Raw genomic sequence first — 19,496 nt, 5'->3', positions numbered from 1 at the left:
TTCTTTGGGGGCACCCCTCTGTTTTCGTGGATGTTTGCGAAGAAAAAGCATTTCAGGATGTATATCGTATACATTTCTCTGACATTAAATGCACCTTTGAAACTTTTGAATAGCAAGCAAACAGCATTCCAAGTGAAAGTGAGTCCTTAGACATGAAGCTCAGAACAGCCAGAGCAGGGCACAGCCACGGCCTCAGTGCAGCGAAGAGTGGAGTAGATGCCGTGGAGCAGAGAGCAGAACCGCCACAACGTTTGCCTCTGGTCCTGACACCCTGCCTTCTCAATCCATCTGGCCCGCTTAAATCATCCAAACATTGGGTTGTTCCTTACTCCAAGACCCAGGCCCCGTTGCATCGATACCTTCTGGGCCTGGACCCCGCTGCCACGCCTTTCGGAATTGGCCTGGCATTTCGATCAATCAATCCTCGCCCTTGGTTTGGGTGGACGGGCTCCTATTCTGCCGCTCCTCCACTCCGACCTTGCTCAGCCCGACTTCACCTTGCACCCGCTCTCTTCGACTTTGCTCACCTCCTCATCATCTACCATAATTAGCTTTTGCAGAAGTATCATTCATAATAAAGTATTTAGTTGTATTTCTTATTTTGTTAACCACCAGCAAGTTGGCGCTCGTCTTCAGCAGCGCCATGTTAACCCACACAGTTATGGAGGTTGGGCAGGTTGGAACTTCTCTCGTTAGAGCGTAGGAGGATGAGGGGTGGATATGTAGAGGAGTATAAAATCATGAGAGGCATAGGTAGGGCCGAAGTGCACCATCCTTTTGCCAGAGTTGGGGAACAAAGAACTAGAGGGTACAAGTTTAAGGTGAGAGGGTAGAGATTTAATAGGAACCTGAGGTGCAACTTTTCTTTACCCAGGGGGGCAGTCAGTGGGTTGAGCTGCTAGAAGAAGTGGTTAAGGCAGGTACATTGAGAATATTTAAAATGTACTTGGGCAGGTAGATGGACAGGAAAGGTTTAGGGTAGGGCTCCCCAACGTAGGGTCCATGGACCCCCTTGGATAATGATAGGGGTCCATGGCATAAAAAAGTTTAGGTGGATATGGCTCACCTATATAGGTAAATGGGACTAGTTTAGATGGGATTTTTGGTCAGCATTGATGGCCCCTTTCCATGCTGTATGACTCTGTTGTTGTTCCTTTTCACGCCTTGTGGTGCATCAGGCAGCATTTTTTTCTTAGCATTCCTGTAGCATTTTGACTGCTTTTTATGAGGCTGAGTGACTAGCTCGACACTCAACCCAGCATGGACGGCAAGTGTTCAAGGAAACTGGCTGGATTCGAACTCGGGACCATTCTCCTTGAAGTCCAGTACTGATGCCACTACCCCACCGGCCAGCTTTGTACCACTCTATGACTCCCCTTAACTGTGTCAAAAATATGCAACCTCAACACAAACATGGATCAATTTTTTAAATTAAATTTTAATGTTTTTTTTTCCACACAATCAGTGAAGTACAGAAGCAGTGAGGAAAATAAATTTAAGGCAATAAGGAAATGAAATGTAGAAATATTACATCAAGCTGCCTTGCAATATCCACTGTTTAACAGTGCGTGGGTATCCAGCCAGGAGCCCTTCAGACAGCTTTATTTTACTTTAAACATTATTCTGCAAAGATGACCCAATATGTACAAATCAGCTCTAACACATACTGGACATTTATAAAATACTGATCTGTTTATTTAATATCACTTCAAGCCCCATAATCATAACTGGAGACGTGCTGTATAACATATTGTTGAGGGTAGGTTTTCCCTGGTCCACTAATATAACATTGTGGTTCTATTTTTATGCTTGTTTCTATTTTTTCTAAAATTACTGAACAGTCAAAAAAAAAACACTTCGGGTATTTTCCCTGTTTGCCCCAGAGCGTCCCATCCAGCATGCATCCACCTGCACATCACTGTGTTCTTAACATATTCAAACGGTTAACGTGCAAAGGAGTGGAAGGGAAATTAATGAGTGGGTTCTGCTGCAAGTTTGCCCCGCAGATTTCTTCTTCCCCCTTCATCTGCAAGATTATTGTTCCCGGGGTTCGATTTCTTCCAGTGTGTGGAGCTGCTTATTGACCCATCACCAGCTTTGCAGTGATCTGCGCCTTTTGCAATGTTTCACCAGCCTGGTTTTAACCTCAGAGATTTTGCATACTTTTGGGACCCGTGCTTGAGGTTGGGTTGGATTCTTGCTGAGTGTACTGCATCTGCTGCAGTGCAAATAGGTTTTGATGCCTCCTCCTTGACTCCTGTGTTCTGGGAGATATAGAGGAAGGAAGCTGAGGATTGGAGAGGGTACAGAAGAGGTTTACCAGGATGCTGCCTGGATTAGAGGGCATGTGCTGTAATGAGAGGTTGGACAAAGCTGGGATACTTTCTCTGGAGTGGCAGAGACTGAGGGGAGATCTGATAGAAGAATATAAGATTATGAGAGGTACAGTAGGCAAAGAGTATCTTTTTTCCCAGGGTTGAAATGTCTAATACCAGAGATGAGAGGGATTTCCAATGAGGTGTGAGAGGCAATTTTTTTTTTACACAGAGAATGGTAGGTGCCTGGAATGCACTGCCTGGGGCAGATACATTAGAGACTTTTTAAGATACGTTTAGATAGGCATGTGAATATGAGAAAAATGGAAGGACATGGACATTAGGTAGGCAGGAGGAATTAGTTCAGTTGGCCATTTGATTACTAACTTAAGTCGGCATATCATTGTGATGAAATGCCTTTTCCATGTTCTATAATTGTTAATGAGAAATTTGTATATCAAAGCCACATTCAATCCCGCACTCAACCTTCACACTTGGATGTTTTCCACCGAGAGATCACAGTCCTATGATCATGGGATAATTTCTGCACTCAGATCAGTTGTTGGATTCATTTTGCTAACATTGTACAGTGGACTGGACAAGTATAATTTGCTTATTGAAGTTTGATTCAAATTTGTCCTCATCTTGTAATTTGCTGCTGCAAATATTTAATTTTCAAGGAATTTACACCCTGTGTATGCATGCCTATAACAATAAACTTGAACTTATTGCTAGGCAAATGTTTTAAGACTTAATTTTGTCATGAAGATCAAGTTCAAAATCTTTAGCAATGGCAGATATGTTTAACATTGTTACCTGAAGACCTTTACAAGTAACACCATGAGTGAAATCTCATCATAAGGTTCTTGTGATATAAACTTTGTAAAAATTGTCTTCATGGAAGAGTGACATTGAAAACTCAAAACTCAATCACAAGTTATTTATTAGCTGAGTTATTTGACCACAAGAAACATCTTCACGGAGTGAAGCAAATGATGTGCGTGTTATATAGTGTACTTAGCAAGCTTTCAGACTTCACTGAGAGCAGAAGATGCTGTGTGTGCACACATTCTTGGTCAGCATACAGTGCAAGTTTGCTTACATTACTGATGGTGTGACCATAATCATGTCATGATGATGTCAAAAAATGGAATGTTAACTTAGGAAGCAATCTGATATATAATTGTAAATAATGTCCATACTTCTGTCATTTCTGAAGATCTATCCTGGACCCAACATGATGATGCAAAAGAAGGCTAGTGGCTATACTTCATTAGGAGTTTGAAGAGCCTTGGTTAGTCACCAAAGGCTCTAGCAAATTTCTACAGGTTGCCGAGGAGAGCATTCTAACTGGTTGCATCACCTTCTGGTATGGAAGGGCCACTGTACAGAACTGAAAAAACTTCAAGGTGGACACTAGTCTCCCCAGCATCAAGGACACCTTCAAAGGGTGATGCCTCAAAGAGGTGACATCATTATTAAGGAGCCCTATCACCGAGGATGTGCTCTCTTCTTATTACAGGAACCTGAAGACACGCACTCAGTACTCAACTACCTCACTATTTATTTATTTTTAAAATATACTGTATGTTTCATATTGTAATTTATAGCTTTTTAATATATTGCATTGTACTGCTGCTGCAAAGGAACAAATTTCACAGTAAATGCCACTGATATTAAACCTGATTCTAATTCTAATTTAGTTGAATTTTATTCACTTTTTTAAATGGCCTTTAACATTCCAAAAGCTGCTTAACTTCTTAAATTTATAAATTCCATATTTATTGGGGAATTTGTTTTAGTGTGAGAACTTCAGAATCAAGATCGAGTTAAGACAGAGTGCATCCTAACTGACTATAGCAACAGACAGAAGGTTGAGCAGATCAGTCTTGGTCCAGTGATATTACAAGGACCAGCTAAGCACCAGAAATCTGAATGTGAAATTGAGCAGGAGAACCCAGTGCGTTGGTCTAGATATTCATGAACATTCAACCATCAGAATTTTTGAAAAGAGATTAATTTAGAACATAGAACAATAGACAATAGGTGCAGGAGTAGGCCATTCAGCCCTTCGAGCCAGCACCGCCATTCACTGTGATCATGGCTGATCATCCACAATCAGTACCCTTTTCCTGCCTTCTCCCCATATCCCTTGACTCTGCTATCTTTAAGAGCTCTATCTAACTCTTTCTTGAAAGAATCCACAGAATTGGCCTCCACTGCCTTCTGAGGCAGAGCATTCCACAGAACCACAACCCTCTGTGTGAAAAAGTTTTTCCTCAACTACGTCCTAAATGGTCTACCCCTTATTCTTAAACTGTGGCCTCTGGTTCTGGACTCCCCCAACATTGGGAACATGTTTCCTGCCTCTAGCGTGTCCAATCCCTTAATAATCTTATATGTTTCAATCAGATCCCCTCTTATCCTTCTAAATTCCAGTGTGTACAAGCCTAGTTGCTCCAACCTTTCAACATATGACAGTCCCGTCATTCTGAGAATTAACCTCATGAACTTATGTTGCACTCCCTCAATAGCTACAATGTCCTTCCTCAAATTTGGAGACCAAAACTGTACACAATACTCCAGGTGTGGTCTCACCAGGGCCCTGTACAAGAATTTCCCCATTACAGGACAAGTCATGATATTATGCCTACCTTTTAATCTGCTTCGTACTCAATCTAACCCTTCCCTCTTACATAGCCCTCCATTCCTCTTTCATCCACATGCCTAAGTTTCTTAAATATCCCTAACTTATTGAGTCAAATTAATTAAGTCTAAAAGTGAAACCTGTTTAAAAAAACAGGTGGATGGTGGTGAAGTGGGGAATATAAGAAATGTCATTAGTAGGACTTTGTTCCTCACAAGATTGGAGAAATGTGAAGGTGTTCTGAGACAAATAGATGACCTCACTGTGGTGTATAAATAATGAGTGGCACAGATCATCAGTATTTTTCCCAGGGTGGGAAATGTCAAAGATTAGAGGGCAAAGTTTTAACACGAGAGGGGAAGAGTTTCATGGAGATCAATGAGGCACTTTCTTTTATTCAGAGGCACCAGAAACACACTGCAAGCAGATGCAATAGCAATGTTTAAGAGCCATTAGATAGCCATGTGAACAGGGGATGAATTGAGGGATATGGCCCATGTGCAAGCAGATGTGCGGTGTAAATTGGCATGATGGTCAGCATAGACACTGTGGGCTGAAGGGCCTGTTCTTTTGTTACACTATTCTACGAGACTACACCAGCATTCCTGGGCATTCCTTGAACTTTGCATTCCCATCCTCAGCAATGAATACAAATATCTGGGCGGGGGGGAATGGGGCACAGACGTCCTACCAATTACAACAAAAACACGCTTCCCACTGAGGCCATGGCAATGACTCTAAAGCTTCAATGACACATTCTGTCCTTCCACAGACATGACTACTTCCACGTAAACTTGTGAGTTTCAGACTGCATGTGACCCCACCCGTATTCTTGAACGCTAGTATTCCCAATCCTAATGTAGGCTGAACACCCTACCCACACCCTTGCCTCATGTTGCTCCCATCTCCAACCTCGTGACCACGTGCATCTGTGCAAAAAGTGGTCAGCAGATGAAGAAAACTTAACATATAAGCTGCTGAGTGTAGAAACTACTTACTTCAGGCATGCTATGCTGGTGCCAGAACGTGCGTGACACTTGCAGGCTGCCCCCAGCACATTCTCCGGTGTGTTGGTTGTTAAGCACAAATAACGCCAACCACGGTATCTTTTGATCTGAATGTGATAAATAAACTTGAATCTTGAAATCAAAATTACCCCCTGATCCTGAGACTCTCCTCCCAAGTTTTAAACTGATGAAGCAGTTATCCAGCCTATGAAGAATTTACAGTTTTGAAAAATATTCACACAAGAGATGGATCAGGGAGTTGTCACAGTACAGGAAGGGCGTAGAGACATTGGAAAGGGTGCAGAAGAGGCTCAGCAGGCTGCTGCCTGGATTAGAGGGTATAAACTGTAAGGAGGTTGGACAAACTTGGATTGTTTGCCCTGGAGTGTCAGAGTCTGAGGGGCAACCTAATAAAAAATTATACAATCCTGAGAGTCAGAGAGAGGATAAACAGTCAGAATCTTTATTCCAGGGTAGAAATACTAAATACTAAAGGATATGCATTGAGGTGGGGGAGGGGGTTTAAAGGAGTTGTGTGGGGTGGGGTTCTTTTTACGTAGAGAGTGGTGGGGCCAGGAATGGGGACGTTGTGGAAACAGTTACAATGGTATTGAAAGAAGCTGTTAAAATAAATACACCAATGTTTCAGATTTAGGTTTAGAGATATAACACAGGAACAGGCCCTTCTAGCTCAACGAGTCCACACCACCCAATTACACCCATGTGACTAACTAACCTATTAACCCGTATATCTTTGGAATGTGGGAGGAAACCGGAGCACCCAGAGGAGATCTATGCAGTCACAGGGAGAATATATCCTTAGACAGTGGTGGAATTCGACCTGGGTCGCCAGCACCGTAACAGTTTGACACTAACCGCTATGCTACCGTGCCTCCCCAGAATAGTCAGGGAATATGGGAATATGGATCATGTGCAGGCAATAGTGATTTTGAGTTGAATTCTCACTTTGTAGGTCAAGGGTCTGTCCCTGTGCTGTCCCGTTCTGCACACTGCGGCCACTTTTTTAGGTACACCTGCTTGTTAATGCAAATTTCTGTGGCAGCAGCTTAGTGTATAAAAGCAAGCAGATGTGCTCAAGAGGTTCAGTTGTTGTTCAGGCCAAAGGTCAGAATGGGAAGAAATTGTTATCTAAGAATGGTGTGAAAAGCAAACAAAAACTTCCAGTGAGCGGGCAGTTCTGCGGGTGAAATCACTCTGTTATTGAGAGAGAACAGAGGAACATGGCAGACCAGTTCAAGCTGAAAGTAACCATGTGTTTCGACAAATGTGCAGAAGAGTATCCCTGAACGCACGACACATCAAACTTTGAAATGGATGATCTTCAGCAGTTGAAGACCACAAACAAACATTCAGTGGCCATATTATTAGCTACAGGAGGCGTCATTGAGTGTCTGTTAAGACTTGAGCACAGAAATAGGCCCTTCTGTCTACAATGCCTACTGATGATTATGTCAAATTAAAGTAAACCTATCAGCCTGTTCTATGTCTTTAAGCAGTTCCAAAGCTAAGTGCATATAGGAATATTCCATGCTGCAGGATCAGACAGCTTTCAACCTTGACTACAGGCCCTGAAGATCACATGGAAGATAAATCACCAAACAGGATCAATACATGTTATCATAAGCTCAAGTCATTCTGCAAATGCTGGAAATCTTGAGCAACAATAACTTAGCACGGCAGATGTCACATATGTGGTGGAACAAACAGTCGGTGTTTCAGGATGAAACCCTTCAACAGAACTGGAAAGGAAATGGGGTAGAAGCTACAACAGGAAGGTGGGGGGAAACATAGAGACATAGAAAATAGGTGCAGGAGTAGGCCATTCGGCCCTTCGAGCCTGCACCGCCATTCAGTACGATCATGGCTGATCATCCAACTCAGAACCCTGTACCCGCCTTCTCTCCATACCCCCTGATCCCTTTAGCCACAAGGGGGAAGATTACGAGATGGCAGCTGATAGCTGAGGTGGGTAGGTGAGATGAAGTGAGGAGCTGTAAGGTGATGGATGGAAGAGGTAAAGGGTGAAGGAGAACGAATCTGATAGGAGATGACAGTGGATCATGGAAGGAAAGGAGAGGGGAGGGGCACCAGAAGAAGGTGATGGGCAGGTGAGGAGGAGAGGAGGGTAAGAGCTGAGCCAGAATTGTGAATGGAAAAAGCATAAAAGGGGGAAGGGGAGAGAAATGACCAGAAATGAGAGAAATCAATGTTCATGCTGTCATGTTGGAGGCTACCCAGACCCAGACAGACTCTGAGACGTTGCTCTTCCAATCTGACAGTGGCTTCGTGACTGTACAGAAGCCCATGGACTAACAGGATGGAATGGGACTGTGAAGTAGAATTAAAGCGGCTGGCCTCCGGGAAACCAGTACAGGGTTGATGCTTCTAGTGCCAAGGATCATCACCTCAAATCAGGGATCAGCTGTTAAGAGAGGAGAGAGATTTTCACCCAGAGATGACTGGATGTGCACAGTTTTCACTTCTCCCTTATTGTCTGAGATACTCAGACACACCGAGAGCACAAACTATAAGGATCCATCAAGGAGATCTTTAATTCGCAGCTCATATGGGCAGGTTGTTGTTTGTGCAGTGTCCACATGACACTGAAGATGCTGGTGACCTCAGGAGGGTTATGTGAGGCTTGGAGAAGGTGCAGCATGATCCAAACACCATCTCTGTGGCTCTCTTTCCTCAGATGCTCCCTGACCTTCTGAGTATTTACCTCAACTCTGATCTCATGCCAGCAACGTCAATAAATGTCTCTTGTAACCCAGCTCAACTTACTTCCACCACAGCTATCTACTGACATCCCCCTCTAGGGAGTCTGAACTTCCTCCCAACAGCTGCAAGGGGAACCCCCGAATTTTATGCGGAAGATGTGGCCCGATGCTTTTCATCTCAATCCCACTGCCTGCTCCGTCCTCAGTCTCCTACACTCTTCCACAAAGCTCAGCAGTGCATCAAGGAACACTTCTAACCTCGGCACTTTACAATCACCTGATAATAAATTCAACAACTTTTTGTGCCTGCTAATCCCTCCTCTTCCTGACCCAAACTTTACCTCTTTCAGAATCAGAAGAAAAGTTGTTAGTTCACAGCAGATCAGGTGGTATCCATAAAGAGAAAAAAGTTAACATATTTTCTCCTCAGATGCTGTCAGACCTGCTAAGCATTTCCAATGTTCTCTGTTTTAAACTCAGACTTCAGTACCAGTTGTATGTTGCTTTTGTATCAATAGTTGCATTGTGCCCAGTGGTGGCTCATGGTTGCTCCTGTCCAACTGAATAGATCATGATCAATATCTGGATCAGATCCTCTACCATAATTTCAAAGGTGCACTGAAGGATTTTTCTGGATAATAATTCAATTAAAATAACCTGTATGTACTTCAAAAAATGATTTATTAACTCTGTGACTCTATAAATGCTAGCAAATGGGACTAACTTGGATAGGGCATCTTGGGCCATTTGGGCTGAAGGGCGGACTTTGGTGTTGTATGCTGTTCAGTGTGTGGAACTGAATGCAAATGGTATCAAGCTCACAGAAAAAAAAACAACAGAGTGCAATCAACAACATCGACAGGGCTGGAAGAAGCCATTCAAGCCAGATTCAAATGTAAGTAGTAACGCCTTAATGGCATGTTCAATATTTACCCTGAATTTACAAGGAAACCTCAGCTTCTTGTGACAGTGTTATTCACATTATTGTCTATTGTGCACAGTGATGGGCAGGTAGATGGCAGCTGCAGTTCAATGCTGACTGATTCAATACCTTCTAGCCAACAAATGTGTTTTAAAACATCTTATGTTTGAAGTTAGTAATAATTTATCTTTCACAGAACTTTTGAACAACTGTATATATTAAATAGTAATAATTCACATTTTTTTAAGAAACAGTACCTTTTTTCAAACCTACAGTATTACAGTATAACAGTGCAGATATGTTGCACTAACGCATCCAGGAAATGTCATTACAGACAGCGACATTTTGTTTCAATGCATAATCATTGCAACTTTATGAAATAACACACAAGGGGGAAGTGGGGTGGGGGGGTGGGGAAATTAGAACGAGAGCATCAAGCGATTAATGTTCAACTTTGCATAGGGACACAATGAAGCACATGATACAGCCGAAACTATTGGGCAACGTGGAGGATTGAGCTCGCACACGGGAAGCAGGGCCATGGGGTGCAGTGGAAGTCACTGCATTGACTGATGGCGAGGACGATCTTGCGGTATACTGCATGAGAATGCTAAACGGAAACTGGAAAGGCCCTGTGGTGCATTCAGTCTTTGCCCAAAACCCATAAGCGAACCTGCACCTCCAACAATCTTTCAAAATACTGCCGGAACCAGTACATATAGCTTTAACATGTTACACATGGTGAAGACCATTTAAGTTTGGAGCAGAAAATAATGTAAATACTCTACAGGACAGGCAGCATCTAAACAGGTCATTGTCCTAAGCTCAGGTGAAAGTACAGTTACCTGAAATGTAACCCCATGGAAGCTGCCTGACCTGCAAGGTATTTTGAGAACTTTTGTCTTGCATTAAGAAATGTCCTTCATACACTCAACCAATAGGCTGTGATCTGCTGCATTCAAACTGACACATTAAAAAATAAATATTTCTGTTGCTTTTGACTAGTAATACAGTTGGAGGTGTAACCATCCCTATCCCAAGTGTCTGCCGCCCACAACCACAAAAATACTGAGTGAAGTTTAGGATGAGACAGAGTTTCTCTTGCAACACTGCAGCAAGGGAATAGTGTTTAAGTTACAGGAGGCTTTAGCATTGATCTGGAGAAAGGAAATCTGTTGTTGGGGAGAGTGGAGGGATTTAAGTTCAGTTGGTGAAATATTTCTAAATAAATAACAAGCCTCAGTAGTGATGATTTTCGGTGTTCCATACCCAGGAGGAGAAATAGCTAGCTACATCGTTATTGGCCTGATTGGTCAATCAGTAGTTGATTCAAACCACAGCAGTGTTAATCCTCACTGAAATGTCCCAGCTACATTGAGGGATAGGCAATTAATGCTGGTGTTGTCAGCACCATCCACACCGCAGCAATAAATAAGAAGGTCCATAATAGCCATGAACACAAAGTGCAAGAGAAGGGGTGTAAAGTCGATAATACAGCAGAGGAATTGGCCAGGTTTCTAACTCCACTCTGCCTTCCATTCTCCCTTAATTCCATTCTGGCTTCCACCTCAAGCTCCTCCTGTGAGAGTAAGAACCACAGCTGGATCACACCTGGATAAAGATGTGCAGATCACTAATGTCAGAGAAGAACTTAGCAGATTTATTTTCCCCATTTGGCCTTCGGTGATTTTTTTTTACTTCTTGCAGGAGATCACAGTAGGGCAATCAGTAGCAGTTAGCGCGACACAATTACAGCCCAGAGCATCGGAGGTTGGCATTCAACTCTCCGCTATCTGTAAGGAGTTTGTACGTACTCCCTTTGACCATGTGGGTTTCCACTGGGTGCTCCTGGTTGCCTCATAGTCCAAAGATGCACTGGTTAGTAGGTTAACTGGTCATTGTAAATTGTACTGTGATTAGGCTGGGGTTAAATAGGTGGGATACTGGGTAGTGGTTTTCGCTGGGCCCGAAGGACTTGTTCTGTGCTATATCTCTAAATTTAAAAAAAAACAGAAAATAAAACCATACACAGCTGGGCTGAGCACGGGGCCACAGGTGTCCACAAGTATTTACCGCAGTTACTGTGTGGGAGGTTTGTTGGACCACTGCTCTCTTTCAAACCACTGCCTCCAGATATTCTCACACACACAGCAGCGAATAGGATAATGGACTTGGATTTGGTTACGGCATTTTAGTGGCTGTTAACTTCAGGACAGAATGCGTAGCTAACCTACAAATTAGTTCTACTCCAAATCCAAGAGGATGTGTATCACCTGGACAGCTGATGCTGAACTAGCTGCCGGCTTTCCACCTCATTTGTTTCTTTACACACAAAGGCTAACGGGAAACTAATGCTGGTGGGGTGTAATATGAACGGATGATTTACTATCACCACTTTGCGATAGCTTCTCCCTTGAAGCACAACTGTTGTCATACATTCAGTGGTCAGTTTATTGGGTTTACCTGCACACCTGCTTGTTAATGCAAATATCTAATCAGCCAATCATGTGGCAGCAACTCAATGCATAAAAGCCTGCAGACATGGTCAAGAGGTTCAGTTGTTGTTCAGAATGGGGAAAGAAATGTGATCTAAGTGACTTTGACCGTGGAAAGGTTATTGGTGCCAGATGGGGTGGTTTGAGTATCTCAGAAGCTGCTGGTCTCCCGGGGTTTTCATATACAACAGTGTTTAGAGTTTACAGAGAATGGTGTGAAAAACAAATAAAGACATGCGGTGAGCAGCAGTTCTGTGGGTGAAAATGCTGTATTAGTGTGAGGTCAGAGGAGAATGGTCAGATTGGTTTTAAGCTGACGGGAAGGTGACAGTAATTCAAATAGCCAAATAACAGTGGTGTGAAGAAGAGCATCTCTGAATGCACAACATGTTGAATGTTGAAGTGGCTGGGCTACAGCTGTGGAGGACCACACCGGATTCCACATCTGTCCCCAATAAAGTGGCCACCGAGAGTATCTTTGAATGGGACAGGACTTACAGAAGGGATTGCGATCTGCAGCAAGCTCTTAAATTGATAGCAGCCTGGTGAAGCCAAAAATCAGCCCCCCCCCCCAGTCCTGACCCTCAGCTGAACATCTCAGCCAAGGCAAGAAGCAAGCTTCTCATCCAAATCCTCACTGTATCTATCATCCATTCCAGTGCATAATTCCAGACTTAACCACATAACACCTTTGTCCCAAAGAAAAAGTGCAGAGCATATTTGCAGCTGCTATTTCAGCCAGAAAGGGTGACTAATTAAGATGCCTGCTTTCGACTCACAAATAAGAAAACAAAAATCAGAATGCCAGGAAAAATATTTGTTATGCTGAGAACACTTGTTTTTGCTGTTTTGGATAAAAACTCTTTGTTGATTGCATTTGTTCTCAGTCACTGAAACATCATTGGTTCAAGAACATAGTCACAATCGCTTTCCCTAAGAACATCTAAAAATAGGTAATAAATGTCCATACCCTAAAAAAAATAACAAATAAAGCACTGGGCAGTGCTGTAACAACACTGTTACAGTACTGGACTCTAAAAACATGATGGTGCTGTGACTGTTTTACAGGCAACAAAATAGGCACCTAAAGGTCCAAATGCCCATTCCCTAATGGCTGGCCAGCTCAACAGGCTAAACTGACATTGCGTTCACTGGTAGGGCAAAGTGCAGGAATGGACATCTCAGTCCCTCTGCCATACTGAACGCAGCTGAGGTCAGCATATGTCGTTGCGTACCTCATTGTGAGGGAGCCTTACTGTGCTTCCGCTGCAAGGCCTCCAACTCCAGTGGAAGAGGCTACAGAGAGCGGTGTACTCGGCCAGTTTCACTATGGGAACAGCTCTCTCCACCACGAACATCTACAAGAGATGGCGTCTTAGGAAGGTGACATCCATCGCTTGGTACACCCACCATCTGGGCTGATCTCTCTTCGCATCACTTCCATCAGGCAGGAGGTGCAGAAGGCTGAAGGCCTACACGTCAGTGTTCAACAATGCCTTCTTCCCCTCTGCCATGAGGGTCCTGAACTGACCTGAAAAATCCCAACACTACCTCGGACTACATTTCCATCAATTTGCATTTGTCGATTAAGCTTTTGTAAATTTATTTCAGTTTAAGCGTATGCAATGTATGTTGTATTTGTAACATACTGCGCTGTTGCTGCAAAATAAATAATTTATATGGTATTTATATCCTGGGTACGTATTCCTCTGACAATGAACCTGAGACCTTGTGGTTTGCGTGGTGCCTGGAGATGTCCCACTGTCAGAAACTCTCAAGCAGCTAGGGTTGCACAGTGGCTCTTACTGAGACACAGAATGAACAGTTCACACCATGAGGTCCATAATGGCTCTCAGAAAATTGATTGCATTGATCCTAATCTCCTGAAACCCTATGTTACTCTACCTCAACTTGTCCATAAACTCTCTTTTTCTTTTCGTTACTTCTTTATGCCAAAAGGTACTTTGCAGATGACAGTTGACCTGACGCACATCTTTAGGATGTTCGAGGAAACATGTAGAGGAAACCCACATGGTCATGGGGTGAGCACATAAACTTCGCAGACAGCACCCAAGGTCAGGATGGAACCTGGGAAAGTACGACTGCAACGTGGCAGGCTTCATTGCTGTGACCTTCAGTTTGGCCAGGTGATGACTCCACCGGCTGAACTTAATGCTGACGGGAACTGGGACAATTCCAGTGGGACATCTACCCCTGGAAACCACCTTACTCACGGTATCAGGCGACTCGATAATGAACTGGCAATTGAATCAACACTGGGCCTCGGGAGGGGTGTGACAAGTGGTCGGTGGGTGGAGAGAGAGGGAAACGTAGAGACAGGGAATGTGGATGGAGAATGAAAGAGAAAATAAGGAAGAGAAAATGTGAAAGAGAGAAAGAGGATATTGGAAAGGAAGAGTGTATAAGGAAAAGTAGAATTAAATAAGTGAGGAGAGTATTGAAGGATATTGGGAGAGGGAGAGAGGAAAAGTAGAAAGAGGGAGGAAAATAGTGCAAAAAATATAGAGTGTGGAAAAGGAGAGCAGGAGAGAAGTTGTGGAGAGATTTGAGGGAGAGAGCCAGTTTGAAAGTGGGAGGGAAGAAGGAGGAGGAGGGGGTAGGGAGACCCTATTTGAGAACTGGGAGAGATTCTTACAATGAATCTTTCATCCTTCAATAAGTAGTGAGCAGTAATGCCAATGTTTTGCCTTGTCACACAATATCCCTGCAATATCCTCTTCCTCCAAGCCTTGTATTGTTAGGCTGTGTATGAATGAGCTGCAAGATGGATGGAAGCAGCAGCCTCCGACACAGCTGGGAAAGGGCAGGGTGCAGGGCTCGGTGGTGGCTGGGAAATCCTACAGGGAACACCAGGGTCACTATCTGCAGTGCACAATTAAACTTTGCATTCAGCTAGAAACCTGCTCTTCCCCAACACTTAGACAATTCAAGTAAAATTTGAGAACATTCAAATAGAAATTGCTATTATTTCATCTAATGCCAGGATATAACTAAGTGCACTGTAATGACAATTTCATTTAACTAAATTAATCTCATAGCACAGCAGGACCATATTTGGCCCATTCATTACACTGACTCTTTGACAGAGCTAACAAATTAGCTCCAATCTCCTGCTCTTTACCCCATGCTCTTGCACCTTTCACACCTACATTTTTGTACCTAATTCCATTTTCAAAGTTTACTTAGTGCAAAATAATTAATCGTAGCATTTGGCTAGACTCGTGGAAAGGCACAGTAGAATTCAACCATTAAACCTTCTGCTACTTGCTGTGGCTACCACTGCAGTGCATCGATGTCCATTTCTCTACGAGAGTATAACACCACACCATCATTCATTCACAAGGCCAATGCTCATCCAGTGACTGGGATAACCAGCTACGTGTAACCAACATGTACAGAAGTCTTTCAGGACCTGTGATCTCTCCTCCCCCCCACCCCATGCTACATCCAACTGTCCCAGATTTAATTGGTCGTACGAGTGAGTGTTATTCTCAACACCTTCCAATGTAACAATTCAGCAGGTGACTTTTAGCAGTGTTGGTTACTCCTTCTATCAACTTGAGGGCATTGTCAGTAGTCCAAGTGTTTCTCGCATCTTGCATACTCATTACAACTAGCAAGTGGCCAGTAGGCCTAGGAATACAATCCCATCAGCCAAATCTCCTTCATCTAATTCCTTTCAACATGTTCTCACTCACATGCTCACCAACTTTCACTTCTGCGACTCAACTACACAAAGGGCTATCTTTTAAACTACCAGGAAGCCGAGAGGTCACTCACACGGTCAGCGGGAGGAATCAAGTGCACCTGAGGTCAGGATCAAACCATGTCTCAGGGCCTGAGAGGCAACAGCCCCAGTGTGGGCCAAAGAAACAAACTGAGGTGGCAGGGTGTGGTTTGGCAAATGGCAATCGTGTTTTTGTTGCGAGCCATTGGGACAGCAGCCCCAACATTGCCTCAAAGGCATCGACAGCTAATACCAGGCAGGTTTTAGGCAAGCTGAGTGTTAACACGATGACTGTTTGGAGAATAAGCCACTGCCATAGCAACAGCGGGAGCAAGCTAGGAACTTTCTTCGCTCGACAAGTACGATCAGAACTCTTGCTTGGTCTGGGAGTTCTCTCGACACCTATATAGTGGTGTGCCATTTCACAAGGACCCGGCCCCACCTCAGAGAAAGCGGCCATGCTGTGGTTTTCTACTTGCCATCACACTATGTGGACCTCCGGTCAACAGAGCACACTGGGATTAAACATTCGGTTTAACAGTCAATGCCGGGCAACAGAAATAGCCATCAAAAGCAGGCCAGAGAAGTGCTATAGTACAGCTGTAACATGCACGAATGCTGTTGTTGAAACCAATCTGGTTCACTAGTCTGACCTAAACCGGGACAGTAGATGTGGATGCAACGTGCCTTCTACAGGATATTCGGTATCAGCCTGATGAGTCACCGTTCAAGGGATAAAAGGAGGTGGCAAATAGTGCTGGCCTTACTAAAAAATCCCACATCGTGGCAATGAATACCCCCTTCTCCTCCACAACAATTCTACATTGGAAAAGAGGGGTACGAACTGCCTCGAGCACATTAGCCTTTCTACTTTGCGTAGAAAAGGAGACTGGGTCCCTTTAAGAACATATGCAGTGCTGATTCCAAGCTGTTGGGTACTTCCTCAAATCGAGAGGCGTTGGTCAGGGTTAAATGCTAATCTGCAGCCAATTTACATAACTTCAATAAATTACTAACCCCTTTATACAAGAGCACTTCAGAATATTTAAGTATATGACATGTAAAAGCAGTTTAAGCGTGTAATGCACTTAGCCAGTATACCTTATACACAAACATGCAGTCACGTGATGCTGATACACGAATTTTTTTTTTGAAACCTTTCACATTCTTTTGAGATATTCGTATTATTTTTTTTCAACTGAACGGGCACCTTGGCAAATCAGAATCCTAGATTCTTAAGTTTTTTTTAAATTCCCCCAGTTGTGTTGTTTACCTCAGGAAGTGTTTGATTTTATACAAACGCCCAGTCATCATTTGCAGGTGTTTTTTTAAAACATACATACATACAGACACACACACACACACACACGCACACACTCACTCACAGCCCTTACTAAAACTTTTGACGGTTTATCGCTTTCTTTTCCAGGAGAGATGGGCACTCTGTGTCCTGTGTTGTTGCTGAGGATACTGGTTTAGGAACCGGTGCTGAGAGGGTTGTGGGGCTCCCCTGATGTTCAGCGAGTGTCTTTCCGCCATCCCCCGGCTTCCATCTCTCCACGGTCGAGGGTGTCATGGGGATGGCCATTTTCACTGGCCCGAGCACACTCTTAGCCACTGTGGCCAAGTGGTTGACAAAGCTGGGCTTATCTCCGGATGTCACCCCTGCAGTCAAAGAGCCTTGCCCAGCTCCGCATGTGATGGAGGCCTGCGCCTTCTTGGCCTTGCCCTCGGGGACCGCGTTACTCTCTGTAGAGGCTTCCAGGGCACCTTTGTCACAGCTGACGGGGGCGCCTTTATCTGCAGCGTCTTGCTGTTTGGCCGGATGAGGGAGGCAGTCTGGAGGTAAGGCCTCGCTCCTCTCAGGCCCGCACGGCTTGTCAGCTGTGTCTTTGGTCTCGATTGTTGAGCTCCTCTTGCCTTTGCCACCATCGGCAGCTGCAGCCAGGTCCGGAACAGCAGGGACTTCAGAGGTTTTCCCCTTTTCCTTGGACCCTGGATGGGAGCCGCTTGCTGGAGATGCATCTTTGGCCTCCAACGCGGCATCCTTGTCCATCTGTAGCGTGTATCCGCCATCCCAGCTTGAGCAGATGGATTCCACGGGCTCGGTTTGCACTCCTTGGTGTCTCTTGCTGGGTGGGTCACTGGACAGCGTCTTCTTGGGCTGGTGGGGAGGAGTTTTGTCCAGAGATTTGCCGACAGTGTCAACGTGGACAGAAGGGGTGATGCTAACGTTAAGGCTGGCAATCACAGCACCCGGAGATACCTTCGCCTCAGAGCATGCCGTCAGCGTGTCTGGGCGCAAGGCCTGTGGAGGTCCAGCGTGCTTGCCTGCACCCGCCGTTGGAGCAGAGGAAGGAGGCACCCCATTCCTTCCGCTTGGCGAACTGCAGGGTGTGGCCTTGTCTTGGCCTCTGTTTGCGGACGACGCTGTGGTTCCTTCCGAAGGAGGCTCCGAAATCTGGGGTTTCAATGGACTGGCACTCTTCAGTGAAGGGGAGACTGTACAATCCCTCCCTGGGCTTACATCCACACCTTTTGCAACGTTGTTGGTCCCACCGTAGACAGAAGGCACTGCAGACCAAGACCTTCTTGTTTCCTCTTTCAGCCCTTCCTCATGATCACTCGTCTTGACTTCTAGCTCCTGTACAGGGTCAAGTCCTTCTCCCCTCTCTTGCCTGATGCTGGAGAATATATCTCGATCAATTAACGGAGACTCCTGTCTCCCCAGCTTCCTCACGGCCATCTGCCTGAAGGCTCCAACTTCAGTGCCGTCGGCCTTTGACCCCAGAACCTCTCCCTCCGACTCTACCAGGCTCTGGAGGCTGATGTCCGCGTGCAGCCCCTCCTTCCGGAAGTCTGCATGGGAAGCCTCGAGGCTGTGCTTGCGTATCGCCAGCTTCTTCTCGGAGCCGAGAGGCATGGAGAGCTTCTCGGCGGACTGCACCCTCTTCAGCAGCGGGGAGCGCGGCGGCTCGGCGCTCTTGGGACGCGGCCGGACCACTGGAGGCGACGAGTGGAGCTTGACGTGAAAGGTCTGGGTGGTGTTGGAGCTGCCCACCGTGTGGGAGGGCAGGGGGAAAGGGGGATGCTGGGGCGAAGGGTGCGTGGGCGACGGTGTGTGAGCCAGAGGGGACAGTGGGATGTTGCCGGCCGATTTGCAGCGTGCCGACCGGTACTGGCGTTGCAGCTTCGGGGACAGACCGTGGAGGCTGCTGGGCCGGATATGGTGGGGGGTGGCTGGGGAATTCGGGACACTGGAACCCGGAGAGCTGCTTTGAGATGAGTTACCTCCTCCTCCTGCAGAGATAAGAATACACAGTCTCAATATATGAACTCAGATACATAATCTTGTTTTCTGATTAAAGCAACTTGCAATTTTGCTGTTAGGTTTAAATATTAAAGTGATTAGCTTTATTTTGTCATATTTACTTTGGAACGTACAGTGAACTGTGTTGTATTGCATTGCTTTGCGTACTGGGAGCAGCACATATGTGTCACCAGACCTCCAGTGCCAACATAGCAAACCCACAACTTACTAACTTGAACGTGTTTAGAATGTGGGAGGAAACTGGAGCTGCCGGAGGAAACCCGAGCAGTCACAGGCAGAATGTACAAACT

The 19,496-nt window shown here is 45.0% G+C and overlaps 1 protein-coding gene across 3 annotated transcripts in view; it reads right to left on the bottom strand.

The window, feature by feature from the left end:
• Positions 1-1,418: 1,418 nt before the first annotated feature.
• LOC134339433 (microtubule-associated serine/threonine-protein kinase 1-like) overlaps positions 1,419-19,496 on the bottom strand; it is a 347,798-nt gene continuing 329,720 nt past the window's right edge. For all 3 annotated transcript variants that reach the window (XM_063035933.1, XM_063035932.1, XM_063035931.1), the window contains one exon: positions 1,419-19,175. In XM_063035933.1, the coding sequence (XP_062892003.1) occupies positions 17,269-19,175 (1,907 nt within the window). In that variant the 3' untranslated portion in view covers positions 1,419-17,268. The remainder of the gene's footprint in view (positions 19,176-19,496) is intronic.

Source organism: Mobula hypostoma, chromosome 29 (assembly GCF_963921235.1).
Source record: "Mobula hypostoma chromosome 29, sMobHyp1.1, whole genome shotgun sequence".
NCBI lineage: Eukaryota > Metazoa > Chordata > Chondrichthyes > Myliobatiformes > Myliobatidae > Mobula > Mobula hypostoma.
This window is presented reverse-complemented; position numbering and strand designations above follow the sequence as displayed.